At 39.6% G+C, this 18,369-nt stretch overlaps 1 protein-coding gene across 17 annotated transcripts in view; it reads right to left on the minus strand.

The window, feature by feature from the left end:
* KHDRBS3 (KH RNA binding domain containing, signal transduction associated 3) overlaps positions 1 to 18,369 on the minus strand; it is a 200,581-nt gene that overhangs the window by 100,140 nt on the left and 82,072 nt on the right. For all 17 annotated transcript variants that reach the window (XM_067712841.1, XM_067712840.1, XM_067712844.1 and 14 more), the window contains exons 3-5: positions 15,234 to 15,350; positions 8,752 to 8,898; positions 108 to 247 (exon numbers count right to left, since the gene is read on the minus strand). In XM_067712841.1, coding sequence (XP_067568942.1) covers positions 108 to 247; positions 8,752 to 8,898; positions 15,234 to 15,350 — 404 coding nt within the window. The remainder of the gene's footprint in view (positions 1 to 107; positions 248 to 8,751; positions 8,899 to 15,233; positions 15,351 to 18,369) is intronic.

Raw genomic sequence — 18,369 nt, forward strand, 5'->3', positions numbered from 1 at the left:
CCAATACACTGGTAAAGTCGCTTGCCCGTTAAAAAAGGAAACATTAAAACTGTTGCCATGGTACCCTATTCTAACAACAAACAGGTAAGTCAATAAATCACACCTACCTGGTTATTGCTGGGGTCGGTACACCTCTTGTACGCAAGGTAGGTTTCCCTCGAACAACTGGTACATCTGCATTTTCTGAACCACCATTCAAATATGTTAATTCCTGGAGCTGTGCTTGCCTGATTTCATCATTATAGTCCTACACAAAAGACAGCAGATAACAAAGAATTCAGGACATGAAGCAAATAATTTTTAATAGGAAAAAAAAAGGTAAGGAAAATAGTTAAATTCATAAAACAAGACTTGAGTTTGTTGAAATGAAAATTTATCAATAAATTGTTGTAAAAAGAAAAAAAACCCAGTATTTTTCCCCTAAACTAGAATTTTCTACAGTCAGCCATATCTCCTTCTGCTGTGCATACTTTCCAAGTGAAATATTTATAATAAAATTAAAATGGCACGTAACTGATATATGGCATTATTATTTACAACTCAATCAACTAGTAGTTACAGAGAGCCTAGTTTAGCCAGAACTATCTAAAGAAAGAAGAACGAAGTTGGAAGACTGGTATGTTCTCATTTCAAAACTTACTATAAAGCTACAGTAATGGAGAATGTATGGTACTGCCTTAAAAGATAGACATAAAGATCAATGAAATAGAATTGAGAGCCCAGTTATCCATTATAGTCAATTGATTTTCAAATAGTCTCTAACAAATGGTGCTGTAACAAATGAATATCCACATCAAAAAAATAAGATGGGCCCTTTACTTTTTGCCACACACAAAAATTATATCAAAATGGATCAGAGACCTAAATGTAAGAGCTAAAACTGTAAAGCTCTTGAAAGAAAATGTGAAAGTAAATCTTCATGATCCTGTATTACATAATGATTTCTTAGCTAAGATACCAAAAGCACAAATGAAAAAACAGTCAAATTGGACCAAGTCAAAGTTTAAAACTATTGTGCCACAAAAATACCATCAAAAAAGTGAAAATACAGCCCACAAAACAGAAGAAAATATTTTGAAATCCTATTACCTGATAAGCAACTTGTATTCATAATACATGAAGAACTCTCACAGCTCAATAATAAAAGGACACATAACCTAATTTTGAAAGGATAAAGGATTTGAATAGGCATTTCTCTCTAAGAAAAACAGAAAGTAAGTCCAAGAAAAGAAGCTCGACATTATTAGTTATTACGGAAATGCAAACAAAAACGACAATGAAATACCACGAACATACTCCCTAGGATAGCAGTAATCAAAGAGATAAGCAATATCAAGTGTTGGTAAGATTGCAGAGATATTGAAACCCTTACAACTTTCTGGTGGCAATGTAAAATGGTCCAGCCACTTCGGAAAACCACGTAGTAGCTCCTCAAAAATGCTGAACAAAGAGTTACCATATGACCTGGCAAATCCATTCCTAGGTAATACCCAAGAAAACGAAAACATATATTCATGCAAAAATGTGTGCATGAATGTTCACAGCAGCATTATTCATAATAGCCCAAAAGTAGAAACAACCCCAAAGTCCTCAACTGAGGAGTGGACATATAAAATGTGGTATATTGTAAAATGGAATATTATTCAGCAATAAAAAGCAACTTGAATGAACCTTGATAACAGTATGTTAAGTGAAAGAAGTCAGGGCAAAAGACTACACATACTGTACGTGTTTTATATGAAATGTCAAAAAAACCCAGGGAAATCTAGAGAGAGAAATTAGTGGCGATGTAAGCCAGAGGAGTGTGAGAAGGTAGGGGAGCCAAGTGGGAGGGACTGCTAATGGCTAGGGAGTTCCTTTGGGGGATGATAAAAATCTAAACCAGTTGGTAGTCATGGTTACAAAACTGTGAATATACAATAATCCAGTGAACTGTATACCTTATGGGTAAACTGTATGGTATCTGAATTACATCTCCATAAAAGCTGTGTAAAAAGAACAAAAACTAATTAGTGGTTGCCGAAGGTGGGAGAAGAATGGGGAGTGACGGCTGTTGGTTACAAGGTTCATTTTGGGAGGTAATACAAATGGCCCAGCTGAGATTAGGGGGACAGCTGCAGAACTCTGCGAATATACTAAAAGGCACTCAACTGTATACTTTATATGAGTGAATTTTATGCCGTGTGATTTATATCTCAATGAAGATATTAAAAGGAAAAAAACAACACACTGGAGGCAGAAACACCAGATGGAAGCACTTAAGTAATCCCAGTACGTGGTAAAGATGGCCTGGAGTAGGGAAGTGGCAGGAAGGATGGTGACAGGTAGATATGGAGTTATTTATAATGCCTAATTTTATTAGAAATGGTAAAATATTGGATATGGGGGTATATGAGCAAAGTCAAGAAGTTTGACTGGTTTCTGGAAGGTAAGGAGAGTAACAAAGTGACATCATGATTTAATCAATTTTGTACAGGTCGAGTCTGCAACGGTCTGTAGCACACAAAAACTGAGCTGTTGTAGAGCAATCCGACATAGGGACTGGGAGTTCAGAAGTTAAAGATATGGACACAGAAGTGGGAAGGAAGGCCCCACACGTTACAGAGAAGGGTGTGTCATCCCAGCCGGCCCTTGGCAGGCTCCTGGCAGATAACCTCGGAATCCGTGGTGGGTTCTGCCTACTAACAGTATGCTCCTTACCATTTTACTAAAAACGTGTGATTAATAAATTATTTTTAAAGCACATTCTAAATAAAATGTGCTACCTAAATGCTGAATATTGGCCCTGTTGAAAAGTGTTAGGAGGCAGGACATAAAATTGTATGTGGTTAAAAATTGATTCATGGGAAAAGAAGATAACTGAGGCCCTATTCAAAAATACAATTAAAAATTTAAAAAGAAAAATAAAAAAAAGAAAAGCATTGCTCTAAGTAAAGTTAGGTGATTTACAATGGTCCCACGAAAACTAGAATTAAAGCCTATTTTAAACATCAGCTGTGTAAAAATACATTACAGCAGATAGTGTAGTTAGGAGGGAAAAAAAAAACCCCAAAAAGCAAAAAAACGGAATCTGAGTCAATCACATCTGAGGTTAAGCCTGAATTTACCCAATCGGGCTGACCAGCTATGTGATTTTAGACAACTTCTTTAAATGTGAGGTAACTGTTTCTTCTAAGGTCAGATAGACACTATTGACATACACACTGTAGTTACAATTTTATTGGTCTTTGAAATAATGTTTTTAGATCAGTAGGGAAACCAAATCACATATGGTAGCTTATAGATTAAATTATTTTTACAATTTTACATTTTAAACTAGTCACTAGTAAATTATCACTTCAACTCCCCACCTGAAAAGTGAAACTATTATAACATTAACACCAACACTATCACCAATTGTGAAGAGTAGAAAATTGATTAGAATTCTAATTAAATATGTGTAAATGGGATTTCTCTAGCCAGTAAGTTTAGGATCTATCTAAATGTGTTAGCCTGGAGAATAGGAAAAAAGTCTTAAAATAAAATCATTAAAAGTAATTTATTAAAAATGCAGTGGGTTCTCTAACTAGCCAGAGATGTACTCTTCAGACATATTTGCCCAAATATGCTAATATTTATGTCCAAGGTTAATCCTGGGATCACTGTTTGAATTATAATCTATAAGAAGTAAGTGTCCATTATTTGAAGACTAATTAAATAAATTCTGGAACACGCATATAATGAAACATTATGCAGACATTAAAAAGGATGAAGTGAAACTTTACATATGCTCGTATGGACAGAGATCCAAAACAACCTAAGTTAAAAAAAAAAAAAAAAAATGAAAGGTTATGAGAGAGCACAGGACTTTCAGGATAACTAAGCAAGGAGCTCAGCAAAGCCTTTCCATAAAAAGCAACAATAAAGGCTGACCAAACAGTTAAAAACGACCACTTCGGGACTCTGGAAAGGAGAGTGGGAGTCTGTGGCAATCTTGTGCTCCCACCCCTCATCCCCAGCCCAGATGACGCAGAAGTTCCACTAGGATGGGGAAAGCCGTGAAAACCAGTGACGGATGTTCACGTAATTTTGAAGAAAGTGTGAAATGACTCCATGCCCAGCAGCACTGTCAACATCAGTAGCAATTCTGATAGCAAATGAATAGAGAAGACCAGTCAATCAGCAAGCGGAATAATCACGTTCTGGGTGGGGCAAGCAACAAATAGACTGGCCAAGTAGCCAGAAACTTAACAGCCTGGAGAGCCTCGATAAGCTCTCTGCACGTCTCCGCCTGCTGAAGGGAGGGCTATGCACACGTACAGCAGAGAACGGAGAAAGCTAAAGTGCCCCGCACCTCCTCGCCTGTGTACGTACAAAGGAGACACAAGGATTCCTGGCAGAAAGGAGAAGCCAGGGCAGACTGGAAAACTGAGTAGCCTTTGGATGTACTCCCCAATGCACACCCAGTTCCATCAGCAGACGGGGGAAGCCTTACTGACACAGGTGTTTGAGCACACCCTCTGACCAACCACTGGCTGATCTTTCAGCAATGCTGACCCAGAGAAAAATCCTAGCAGGCCAGGCTTCAAAATAAAAGTGAGAAGGAAAAAAATTAACAAAACTTTAAACCATGAAGGAGACAGACTTTGCAGATTTAGTCCAACTAAATTATTAAAGAAAAAAAACCTGCAACAATAACCCTCTGGGAATAAAGTGAATCAGAATCCGATTTACTACAATACATTACTTAAAATGCAGTGTTCTCAACAAAAACCTAAGAGACATGCAAAGAAACAGGAAAATGTCACCTATACCCAGGGCAGGAAGAAACTGCCTAGGAGAGGGCCCAAATCTGGACCAGCAAAGAAAAAAAGAGATTAAAAAAATCCACAATAACTACAATGTAAAGTTAATCAGAGGAGCTCAACAGCAGATTTAAGATGGCAGAAGAATGAATCAGTGAACTTGAAGTTAATTAAAAGTATTCAGTCTGAAAAACACAGCGAAAAATGGATGAAGAAAAATGAGCCTCAGAGATCTGTGGGGCACCATCAAATGTACCAACATACCTATAATGGGAATCCAGGGGTTGGGGGTGGTGGAGGAGGAAGAGAAAGGCAGAGAAATTTTAAAGAAACAGTGGTTGAAAACTACCCACACATTTGAAGAAAAACATAAACCCACATATTCGCTTGAGATAAACATGTACACCACAGTCAAATAGTGGAAAATCAAAGATAAAAAGAAAGTCTGAGCAACAGCAAGAGAAAAACAACAGATTACATACAAAACCACAAAATAATTAATGACTCTTCACATCAAAAATAGTAGAGGCCAGAAAATAGATGAATGGCCTCCTACCACATAAAAGAAAAAACCGTCGACCAAGAATTATACACAGGTATACTTCGGAGGTATTGCAGATTTGGTTCCAGACCACCGCAATAAGGCAAATATTGAAATAAAGCCAGTCGTACGAATTTTTTAGCTTCCCAGTGCATATAAAAGTTATGGTTAACACTACACTGTAGTCTATTAGTGTGCAATACCATTATGTCTTAAAAAAAAAGTACTTACCTTAATTAAAAAATACTGCTAAAAAATGCTAACCATTATTTGAGCCTTCAGTTGAGTCACAGTAGTAACATCAAAGATCACTGATCACCATAACAGATATAAAATTAGTAAAAACATTTGAGATATTGTGAGAATTACCAAAATGTGACACAGAGACACAACGGGCACAAATGCTATTGGAAAAATGATGCCAACAGACTTGCCTGACACAGGGTTGCCATAAACCTTCAATTTGTTAAAAAAAACAAACACAAAACAAACACAGTATCTCTGAAGCACAATAAAGTGAAGCGCAATAAAAAGAGGTACGTTTGTAAGCTAAACTTTAGGATATAGGTGAAATAGACATGCCGAGAAAAAAACTTTTTTTGCTAGCAGACCTATGTTACAAAAAAGACTAAAGGAAGTCCTTCAGGCTGAAAACAAGTAACACCATATGTCAACTCTATCCGCATAAAGAAACAAAGAGCACCAGAAATGCTAGATGTGTGCTTTAACAGAAACGTCTATAAAAATACTGTACTACAAGCCAATATCCCTCATGATTATAGATGTAATAATCATTAAACTATTAGGGTTTTTTATATGTTTCCAGCAACATATAAAAGGGATTACATATCACGACCAAGTAGAGTTACACCTGGGACTGCAAAGCTGGCCTGACATCTGAAATCACAAATGCAATACGCCGTTATTAACAGAATGAAGAAGAAAAGCCACGTGAGGGGCTCAATGGACAGAAGAGCAGTTAGCACAGCCCAACACCCATTTGTGACTAAAACAAACCAACAAACCCAAACCTCTTACCACCAGGCACAGAAGAGAACTTCTTCAACGTGATAAAGGGCAGCAAAAGAAACCCCACAGTTAACATCACACTTCACGGTAAAAGACTGAAAACTAGGAAAGGGTGTCTATCCTCACTTCTACTCAACTGAAAGTTCTAGTCAGTGTAATAAGGAAGAAAATAAAATTAAATAAAAAATTAAAGGCATCAGATATGAAAGGAAGAAGTAAAGCTTTCTTTATTCACAGATCACATGATTCTGTATGTAGAAAATCCTGATAATTCCATTAAACACACACACACTGAAACTAATAAACACATTCAGCAAAGTCACAAGGTACAAACAAGATCAACTGCATTTCTATACACAAGTAACCACCTGAAAATGAAATTTAAAAAAAAAAATTCCGTTCACAATACCATCAAAAAGTATATAATACTTAGAAATAAATTTAAGAAAAGAAATGCAAGCCTGGTATCCTGAAAACTATAAAACACTGCTGAGAAAAAATTTTAATATCTCTTAAAAAAATGGAGAGACATTTCGTGTTCATGGACAAGAAGGCGCAATATTGTTAGGATGGAAAATTACCCCCAAATTGACTTATAAGTTCAACGCACTATCAAAACCCTAGCAAGGTTTTTTTTGTTGTTTTTTTTGGTAGAAATTGACAAGCTGAATGTAAAATATACATAAAAATGCGAAGGAGCCAGAATAGCCAAAACAATTTTGAAAAAGAAGAACAAAGTTGCAGAACTTACACAACCGGGATTTCAAAATTTGCTATAAGGCTGAAGTAATTAAGAGTATGGTACTGGCATAAGGACAGGTATATAAATCAATGGAACAGAACTGAGAATTCTGAAATAAATTCATACATTTATATTCAGTTAATCTTCAACAACAGTGCCAAGGCAATTCAATAGGGACAGAATTGTCTTTAACATATGGTGCTGGGACAACTGGATATCTACATAGAAAAAGATATATTTAGATCCTAATCTAACACCATACACAAAAAGTAACTTCAAGTGGATCATAGAGTTCAATGCAAGAGCTAATACCATAAAACATTAAGAAGAAAACACAGCAGAAATTCTTGGCGACCTTGGGTTAGGCAAAGAGTTTTCTGGCCAGCTCAGATTCAAGGTGAAAGAAGTTCGAGCCTACCTCTTGGTGGAAGAGTGAAAAGTGATGGGGTGGGAGGACGGCTGCTGCTACCTTTGGAGAACAGAGTCTGTCCTACTTGGCTAAGCCGGCACTCCCTCGTCCACACTGAATGACCACAAGGACATTAAACCTCTCCTTGGTCTTGTCAGTTACAATTTTAAAGTCATTTATATAAATATCTGATTCTTACCTGTCTCTCCCATTATATAAACTCCATAAGGGCAGGGGCCATGTCTTTTATTAGTCCACATGTGTCTATCAAATAGAGAGCACTCAAAAGCTCTGTTTTTAAACTAAATGAATAATAGGATCATCACACTGGCTTGAGGGAACTAATGAAAACTCTGTTAAGCTCCCAAATTAAAATACTTAATATGGTCTTATGCCCTGGCTTTTCCAAGACAATCATGATTTAAAACGTCCTTTCCCTATAAATGTGACAGTCTTCCTCACAGATAACATAATCGTGACACATGCTACAGTAGGTAAGTCAATCTACTACACCACTGGGAATCGCTGAACACAGTCTTATCCCAGACAGCTGTTTGGCAGATGTGACAGTTTCTCTAAAATAAACTGTCTGAAGAACCAATGTGTTCAAGTTTTTGTTTTTTAAATCTAGAACATGCAAATTATACAAAAGACCAAAATTAACTTTTGTAATGGAAATAGGGACAAATTCTCTTCAAATTATCACATTCTCAGCAATGTCAGGGTGTCTGAAAAGGATTAAAAAAGACCATCAACTGTTAACAAAAACATAAACACCCACACAGTGCCTTCCTCTCTGTGCCCGCCGCTCCGACACCATCAAGCATTCCTCACGCTGCACAGAAACCACGTGCTTCTCCCCTAAACCACACAAGCCTCCTGTGGGGCTGCGCTTACTCACGCGACACACCACCGAGCACAGCGCTTGGCACATGGACCGCACCAACGAGCTCGCGCTCGAGAGCAATGAATTTGTGAAGTGACTGAGTGTCACAGCAAGGCTCAGGGCCTGAGACCCCAAAGGCACACCAGTGACTGTGCTCTTCAACTTTCTTGCAGTATTACCTAATCTCTTTAAAAATCCCTGGCCTCACAGGTAAAGAAGGAATGATGCCAAGTAATTCACAGGGACACTGTAACAGACAAAGCGCTATGCAAATAACAATTACTGATAAGAACTGTCAAGCATTAAAACAAAGGGAGGACTTTAAAGTACAAATTACCTATCAAGAAAAACTGTACTCACCGGAATGAGGAACTTTTTGATTTCCTCCAGAGCATGTCCCATCCGGGCATAGGCTTCTGCTGGCGGGGCAAACACTTCAATCAGAACATGGAGATCATCATTGAGGTGGAAGTACTTTGCTTCTCCACTTTTCCTCAACTCTTCTTCCTGAAAAAAGAAAAATCATGTTTAAAAGGGTGTCACTGTAAGAAAAGAAAAAGAAAAGAAAAACTACCCGAGCTTATCTGGCACGTGGTTATCACAAGAGGTTCACCCAACAGCAAACACCACCTAAGGAAGAAAGTTTCAAACATAAATCTGATCTTGCTGTCCCCAGGCCTTTATGGAGACCCCAAAGGCTTCCTGCTGCTGTGGGAGGGGTCTCAAGTCCTGCCTCTGGCCCAGGAGTCCTCCGGCCATCTCCCCAAGGCCACGCGCTCTGCAGCCTACCCGGCCCAACCCCTCCAGGCACTGCAGAGAACCGCTTCGTGTTCCTCAGACTGGCCAAGCAACCAAGCTCACTTCTGCACTGGCTACCCTGTGTGCCCCTGAGCTGTCACAAAGCATTTACCACTATCTAAAATGCCTTACTTTTTGCTCGTCCATTTTCTAATTTTTCTCACTTAAGGTGATCACCATGGAGCAGAACCCATGATTGTCTTGTTTGGGGCTGCATGCTCCTTGTCTAGAAAAGTGCTTGGTAGACAGTAGATGCTCAACAAATATTTTTGAATGAATAGGTAAATATTATTTATTCATTTCTATGTTCATTTGCTCATTCATACAAAAAACCATTTCTACATGCCAGGCACTATATCTGAGAATAAAACAATGAATAAAATAAATGAAAAATTTTGTTATAGGATTTTATATGATTATGAGAAACATTTAAAAAAATTTTGGTGGATATAATGAAATTCAGGGGGGAAAAAACCCCAGATCATTAAGAGACCACTAACTTTGCTCCATTATCTTTTTCTAACAAGGCTTTGTTAGAGTAGCAATTACAGAATCGGGTTCTTTTAATAGTCTTTGTTCTCAACATTAAAATCAGACAGAGAGATTAAGATTAGTAGGAACCTACACCTAGAGTGATTTCTAAACGGCAGGAAACCTTCCTAGCCTCTCCAAAACCCACCCCGTAAGAGAGAGAACCCAGGAATTCCTGGCAACAGCACCTGTTGATTCCAAAATTAGCCAAGAGGATGAGGAGGCACACAGGCCCTTGACTTCACCCCTTAAGGCTTCAACTTTTGTTACTTAACTAATCTGAATTTTTACAAAGAAAAGACATATCAAAATAAAGAGCATGAAAAGGGCAGGGGATTTAGAGTTAGATAAACCTGAATTTTAGCCATGGTGGTCACCAGGTATGTGTGTGAGTTTGAACAGGTTATATGTAATCCAACACTTAGTTTGCAAAATCAATTTGGGGTTAACACATGTATATTAATGTAGGTCCACTGAGAAGACTACAAAGGCAGCTTGTGTAAAGGCCTGGCCCAGGAGACAGTGTATATATAGTGCCCAGGACACTGCCTTCTACGTGGCAGGCACTCAGTAAATGCTAGTTTCCTTCCCATTTATGGAAAGTGGGCCAGAAACTGAAAGAAAAGAAGAAAAATATTTTTGAAGGGGGAGCAAACATAAGCTACCATAATACCCTACGCCTTTCCTTCAAAATTTGTCAAGTATGAAAAGGACTATTGGGGCTTCCGTGGTGGCGCAGTGGTTAAGAATCTGCCTGCCAATGCAGGCAGGGGACACGGGTTTGAGCCCTGGTCCGGGAAGATCCCACATGCCGCGGAGCAACTAAGCCCATGCGCCACAACTACTGAGCCGGCACTCTAGAGCCCGCAAGCCACAACTACTGAGCCCGTGCGCCACAACTACTGAAGCCTGCATGCCTAGAGCCCGTGCTCCACAGTAAGGGAAGCCACCGCAATGAGAAGCCCGCGCACCGCAGCAAGAGTAGACTCCGCTCGCCACAACTAGAGAAAGCCCACGCGCAGCAATGAAGACCCAACGCAGCCAAAAATAAATAAATTTTAAAAAAAAAAAGAAAAGGACTATACTTTCATGCCAAGGGTGGACTAGTTCTTGTTCTAATCGGAACATTTTCAATCATTTGATCTGACTCTGCCTTTCACAGCTGAAGTTTTAGAAACTGGATTCTATGCACAGTAGTTCATCTTTGAAAGCATGAACTACTGAAATGAACATTTCTTATCTTTTTCTAATATGGCACCAAACTAATGCTTTTAATGAGAGGTTATAATTGTTGATTCATAGGCAAACATTCTCATTGCTATTACAAACCTAAGCTGGAACAGGAAGGCCTTCTTACCATAACCACAGCTGTCACGCAGCTCCATAGACTGAGCAGTTATGAATGGGTTACTTCTTGGGTTAATGACGAGAGGCAATGCAGTGTTTGGGGAAGAACACAGACTGTGTGTGAAGTGCTGCTTTCAAGCCCCAAATCCAATGACTGGTGACGTTACTTTATCCCCATCTTGAAGAGGTGATTTTAAAATGGATAATAATAGTGTAGTACCTACTGCTCAAAGGGTTGTTGTAGTAATAAAGGAGTGATTATAACAGTCATTAGGAGTTATTAGTAATAAAGGAATTGGAGTAATTCGAAAGACACAGGAAGTCTTTAGAATTATGCCTACCACGTAATAAGCACTCAAATGATAAATATAGTAATGATAACTATTATTACATAACAACAGTATTAATTATTCTATTATCCTATAATATAGATGAGGTGGGCAAAACGTCTAGCATGTTTGGCACAAACTGAAGGCTCCACAGACCGCAGCATTATACTGATTATTATGCTACGTAACCACCTGATACCTGTCAGCAATGACTCCTATAATATTGTCAATGTAGCAAATACAAGAAGAAAATGAATTATGTTCACATTAGAATTTAAATGGTGAACACTCTGAAAATCTAAAAGGATGAGATTTTAGTACTAAGGAATGGAAATCTCTTTAGAAATAAACACTGTTAACTGAGAATTTTCTGTAGGCTAAAAATTAGTAAAAAGGATCAACTGAAATCAGTATTCAAGAGTTCAGGCAGTGAGGATCTGATTACGATACAGCAGATGGGACACCTGTCTACTTAAATTATCACCTGTGGTTACTGTCAGTGAAATGCTTTTGAAGGTGTAACTGATGGACCACCTGGCACAGCATGACGGGCGAGAAGGAGACACGGTGGGCTGGGTGGGGTGAAAGGGGCTGTTCCCACTGTACTGAAGAACTTAAAGAAGGACATGACAGACTCAGCACGTGGCATTATCAGTCCAAGACCCACAGAGCCAGAAGCATCCCGGAAGATTCTACTGCTTATGGCCACAGGCTGATGGAGTCAACAGACCAGGCAGAGTTCAGGCGTGTGCTAACGACCAGCACGTTGCCTGGTCATCGCTATGGGAAGCTTAGGACGGTGTCCGGAGGACAGTGAAAATCTGGGAGCTGGACTGGCAACATTTGGAAAGATTCAAATAACTCTGAGTATACGAACGCTAAAGTCCCACTGAGCCTTCCACACTGGCAGAAGCCTGTCTCGAACAGCCAAGGTAGTTCCTTGAAAGGAGATGACAATTCTCATGCTTTACTACTGCTACCCTTTATCACCTCCTGGCCTAAGATCAGATCCCTGCTTGCCCCAGAGATGCAGAGAACAAAAGAGCTAAGCTAAATCTAGAGGAGAAGGCTGCGTGAGTATAGTAACTGTAACGTCTCCTGGTGTGTATGCACTGGACGCTTCCTCCCAGTCTTCCCAGTAAGGATCTGGAACCTTTTACTAGAATGACTGCACACTGAGATGAAGAAACACTCATGCAGTTTGAGGATTCACAGACTAGGCTCTGAGCAACTGCTGCCCCACTGAAGGCCGCCGATGGAAGTGGGGTTTAGGGGCCGAGAGGTGAAGTGCTTCTGCTCCCAGGCCATCGACCGTGGGCCCAATGGACTACGCTACTTCCTCAGTTTCTAGGTGTCTTGATGGAACGTAAATGATCAGCCACTTGCAGAATCCCCCTGTTGACTTGCTGACCCCTGTGGTCAAGGACACAGAAATGAGAGGATTAGTGAAGGGGTGATAAGTGGTCTGGGAAGAGGCCCAAGTGTGTAAGAACAGGGAGCCCCACGTGAGGCAGAGCATGCACTCGGTGACCAGGCAGCCACGGGGACCCACTGCAGCAGACGTCAAAGCACCTCATTCCCCAGCCACCTCAATGCTACTCAAAGGACTCGTGAACAAAGTACCTATGGTGACAGGGAAAGAGGTCTTGTTTTTGTTTGTTTGTTTTAATTTTTATTGGGGTACAGTTGCTTCACAATGTTGTGTTAGTTTCTGCTGTACAGCAAAGTGAATGAGTTATATGTATACATATATCCACTCTTTTTTAGGTTTCCTTCCCATTTAGGTCACCACAGAGCACTGAGTAGAGTTCCCTGTGCTATACAGTAGGTTCTCATTAGTTACCTATTTTATATGTAGTAGCGTGTATACGTCAATCCCAATCTCCCAGTTCATCCCACCCTCACAGGGAGAGCGGTTATGCATTACTCCACAACACGGATTCCCCTCAAAAAGGATTCCAGGCTACTGCCACTGCTGACTGTCTAATATGCCAGCAGCAGAGAACCACCACCAGCCCTTAAAATGGCAATATGGCCTGGGAGGACCACCCAGCCCTGCTATGCTATTTAGCATCCCTTTCATTAAACGCACAGCCAGGCACTTGCTAGTTTTGGACATATAATCTGGCTAAAGACTTGCCTTCCCTGCTTCCCTTCTACCTGTAAAAGGATCTTTGGGGGCCCTGATCACTGCCGCCAGAGCACAAAATGTTGCTTCTCACCAAGGAACTCCCTTAATAACAAACAAGAGCAGCACAAAGTCTATGGGCTTCACTGGTCATATCATGGACCTCATTACCAGATGGCCTTCCTGAAAACTTAATTAAGATATCAGCAAGGATGGGATGCTTTCCAACAAGATACACATAATTTCTGACCAACTGACCAATATACAGTTCCACTTGCTCCTACTGCCAGAATAGATGAGTCAGGGAACCAGAGTAACATCAATTGAGACAGTGATGTTTAGTGAGCAGTCAACCTAACCTGGCCATGCATTAGAATCTTTTAAACACCTACTGGAAATTCATTTTGAGGTTTCACCCTAAACAGGTTGGTACATGGGACTCTCTCTCTCTCTCTCTCTCTCTATACACACACACACACACACATAATTTTGGCCACGCTGCGCAGCATGGAGGATCTTAGTTCCCCGACCAGGGACTGAACCCATGCCCCCTGCAGTGGAAGTGCAGAATCTTAACCACTGGACCACCAAGGAAGTCCGGGACTCTATATTTTTAAACAGCATCCCATATGAGTCTGACATATAGCCATGTTTTAATCAAATAATATAATGAACTTCCCTGATTAATCCAATAATATATTTAGTTTCTCTGAATCTCACTTTTCTTGCATAAAATAAGGAAACTATTATGTATCTGTCACCGTTTTTCCAAGGGTAACATGGAGTAATGCACGTAAAATGTCTCACAGAGTACCTGACTCACACTGGCTGCTCAATAAACAAATGGTGGCTTTTTTTTTTAATTATAAAAGCTACTGTTAAATGGACTTTTTTGTGAGGAGGCTGGATTTTGTCTAAATAACTTTTTTTCTAACACAATCATTTCATGGAAAGTGATCACTCAATGTGGATTTTGTTCTCTGTAGTATAAATCTTTTTAATAATGAGAGAACAACAAAGTAATAATAGAACTACATAAGCAACAGCACATTATGAAATGTGAAAATTTCTTTCAGAATTGGTATATTTAAGAAAGTGATCAATAAAAATAACTCAGTAATTTTAGCTTATTTAGAAGAGGAGGCAGTTATGTGAATACATGCACGAAGAACAACTATGTGTTAGAACAGGAAGTAATTATTAAAACATTTACAATCAATTTTAACTTGGTAAAATGCATAGGATATCAAAAGAAAGGCAAAAAGGGCAAATAAAAGCATATACCTTATAAAGTCAACAATATGAAACACAGGCATAGAAAAAAAGACCTGAAAGAACTAATCTAAAATGCAAATAGTAATGGTGAGACTATAGATAACTTTCATTTCTCTTCATGATAATTTCAATACCACTGTACTTTCTAGAAGGTATTGCTTCTAGAATCAAAAGCACAGGTGCTACAATTTCACTCTATAAATAAAAATAATAGTTACAGATTTGGTTTAAGATACTACATATTCCGAAACTGGCCAGAGTGACCGAATTTTCTAAATAGTATCACAAATATATCACTATATATAGCATTTTCACATAATTTCATTTGAGGTCCTAGTTAGCTTTTATATCATATGTACTAATACCATGGATGATCTAAAAGTACATTATATAACTTGACTAAAAAAGTAGCCATTGTTTATAATAAGTATTACCTTTGCCTTGTCTCTCATGGAGCCTTTTCCAAGGATGGACATTTTTGTCAAGGTTTCTTCTTGCAAGCGCTTCAGAGAATTGCCACGTGGCCCCAAAAGTTTTCCCACAAAGTTGAACTAGGAGAAACAAAAGGACAAATCTGTAACATGCATATCTGAGGAAAATAATTTATTCCTTGAATTTTAGTGAACACTGCAGTCAGTATGCTACACGTCATTGACTAACGACAAGTATTTAAGTTACTGCCACGTGCATCACCCTATAATGTTTCCACAAACCACATAAAACAGGGCTAAAACAAACAAACAAAGGATGTATTTCTTTCTACCAAATCACTTCAGTGATGGCTGTATTTTACAAATTGTACCAATAAATGAAGTTAATTCCCAGAATTCCTTAGTTGCCATCCTGACAATTTCAGCACACATTCCACATTAACCACGAACAGTGCTGGAACTAGACTGTTGGTGAGGAAAAACGACACCAAGTGTCCTGTAATGTGCACTAAACTGGTCACCATGGAGTGTCTGGGTTCTTCTACCTGGTCAGCACTTAAGCCTCAGTTAATCAACCACTGAGTGCACTGGCCTAGATGAGCGCTACGCCTTCAGTGGCTGACCAAGGCTTTATGACAAAATCCACCTGTCTATCTATCTATCTATCTATCTATCTATTTAGCCTAGATGCGGAGGACTCTTTAGTCAGCATGCAGAGTAGCAGTGAATTAATTAAGGGTACTACGGACTCTGAGGATAGACTGCCATGGTTGTAAAACCTGGCTTTTCCATTTTCTTGCTGAGTGACCCTGGGCTCGGGGTCACTAGGCCTTGGTTTCCTCATCTGTAAAGTGGGAATAATGAAGGGCAATAGGACCTACCCTTGCAGGGTATTTTGAGGATTAAATGGGTCAACATAAACAAATCATTTAGAACAATGTTTAGCACATTAATAGAGAATAAATACATACAACTGAATGAAATAATTATTGATAGGAATTTCACACAACTTCTAAAAGCCTTACAATAATTATGAATTCTTCTTGCTTCCAAATAGAAAGTCAGCCCTATTTACCACGAGAGAAACTGTTCTCTTTGGCAGGATTCTTGATCGCAAACTCACGTGGTTGCTGCTGTGATATCAGCCACCTTCCATGAGCCATGCCACTGCTGTGCTGTTGCTGTTTTTAAGACAAAATCGTTCCTCGTGTCTCTAACTATGGTAATTAAAGTAATTTTCCTGAAATATGTACTTTTAAAAAGTCAAAATGGTATTTTTTCCTTGCCCACTTTCAATTTTATTGGTTTTCAACAAAAACTAAATTGTCTATTTTTAACCTTTACATGTCATCTTTTTTTCTGCTTTTTAAAATTTAATTTTAAGTAAATTACTTTAAAAAATATAGAAGTGAGGTCTACAGAGTTTAAAATATCAAATACTACTACAAGGGGTGGGGGGGGGGGGCGGGGAATCAATGTCTCAACCCACCCTCCCTCATTCTTGTTCCCTGTTTTCTCTGCTTTATCTTTCTGGAAATCCTACTATCGGATATTGGGCCTCCTGAGTTGGATCTCTAAGTTTCTCTGATTTTTCCTCCCTCCTTCACCTCCCTCTGTCTTACTTTCTGGGAGATTTAATTACGTTTCCTACATTTCTACTGATTCTCTCATTTCTGCTATCACATGTTTCACTACTAACAGCAGTTTCTTATATCTGTCCCTTCCTTATGGCACTTTGGAAGTAATACAAATTCTTATCCCCCTGAGGCGTCAAAGGCGGTGGCTGTCCCCTCCCCGACGCCGTGGAGCTCACAGAGCCTGCTTCTCCCCACAGACTCCCCTAACCCCCACGTTCTGAGAATCTGCTTCTTGCTACACTATGGCCTTTCCTCACATGACTGGTAATCCTCTGCTATTTGTTTCTAAAAATTTTAAATTGAGGCTCAAACAGGCTAACTGGATGTTCTGCTTTCATACATGCAATCTGACAACTGGACATAACGATTCACTGCAACACAGCAGCCCAGTTTTTTCACCCAAAGCTACTCAAATATCGATATCTGTACTTCTTTTTCCTTGTGCTAGGCATTTCCCTGAATAGGAATTACCCAACTTCCTAGGAGGAGGTATATAAGCCTGGCTGCCAGAATACGAAGAATCCCATTATGAAGCACACACACCTCTGTTTAAAGGAAATAATTCCCACATCTTCAGTGTGGCATCTCACTGCAGCCCTCAGCCGTATCCATCTGGGTCTTAGAACCTAAAGTTTCTCTCATTCAAACTCTTCAGGAAATCTCCCGTCTGTTGCTAGGTTAAGAAGGGCAGACGCCTGCTTTTCTCAGCTGGGGAGAGGATCCAGGGGTCTAACTACTTTCATGCACACTTTCCACCAAGTTCCCTCTTGTCAGTTCCACCCCGTAAATTCACATGCAGCTAACTGGTAGCTACAACTCCCGAGTCTTCTCGAGGTTTTCCCACACTAATAGGCATGTTTCTGGTTGGCTTTCTCTTGCCCTGCAAGCTCAGGATTCTGCTTTCTCTGGTCTTTACCAGAGAAGGTCATTACCATTTATCCATGTATTTTGCAGCCACCAAAAAATTTTTTCTTTTTTTTAAACATCTTTATTGGAGTATAATTGCTTTACAATGGTGTGTTAGTTTCTGCTGCATAACAAAGTGAATCAGCTATACATATACATATATCCCCACATCCCCTCCCTCTTGCGTCTCCCTCCCACCCTCCCTATCCCACCCCTCTAGGTGGTCACAAAGCACCGAGCTGATCTCCCTGTGCTATGCGGCTGCTTCGCACTAGCTATCTATTTTACATTTGGTAGTGTATATATGTCCATGCCACTCTCTCACTTTGTCCCAGCTTACCCTTCCCCCTCCCTGTGTCCTCAAGTCCATTCTCTACATCTGCGCCTTTATTCCTGTCCTGCCCCTAGGTTCTTCAGAACCTTTTCTGTTTGTTTTTTAGATTCCATATATATGTGTTAGCATACGGTATTTGTTTTCCTCTTTCTGACTTACTTCACTCTGTATGACAGACTCTAGGTCCATCCACCTCACTACAGATAGCTCAATTTCGTTTCCTTTTATGGCTGAGTAATATTCCACTGTATATGTGCCACAT

Source organism: Pseudorca crassidens, chromosome 17 (genome assembly GCF_039906515.1).
Source record: "Pseudorca crassidens isolate mPseCra1 chromosome 17, mPseCra1.hap1, whole genome shotgun sequence".
NCBI lineage: Eukaryota > Metazoa > Chordata > Mammalia > Artiodactyla > Delphinidae > Pseudorca > Pseudorca crassidens.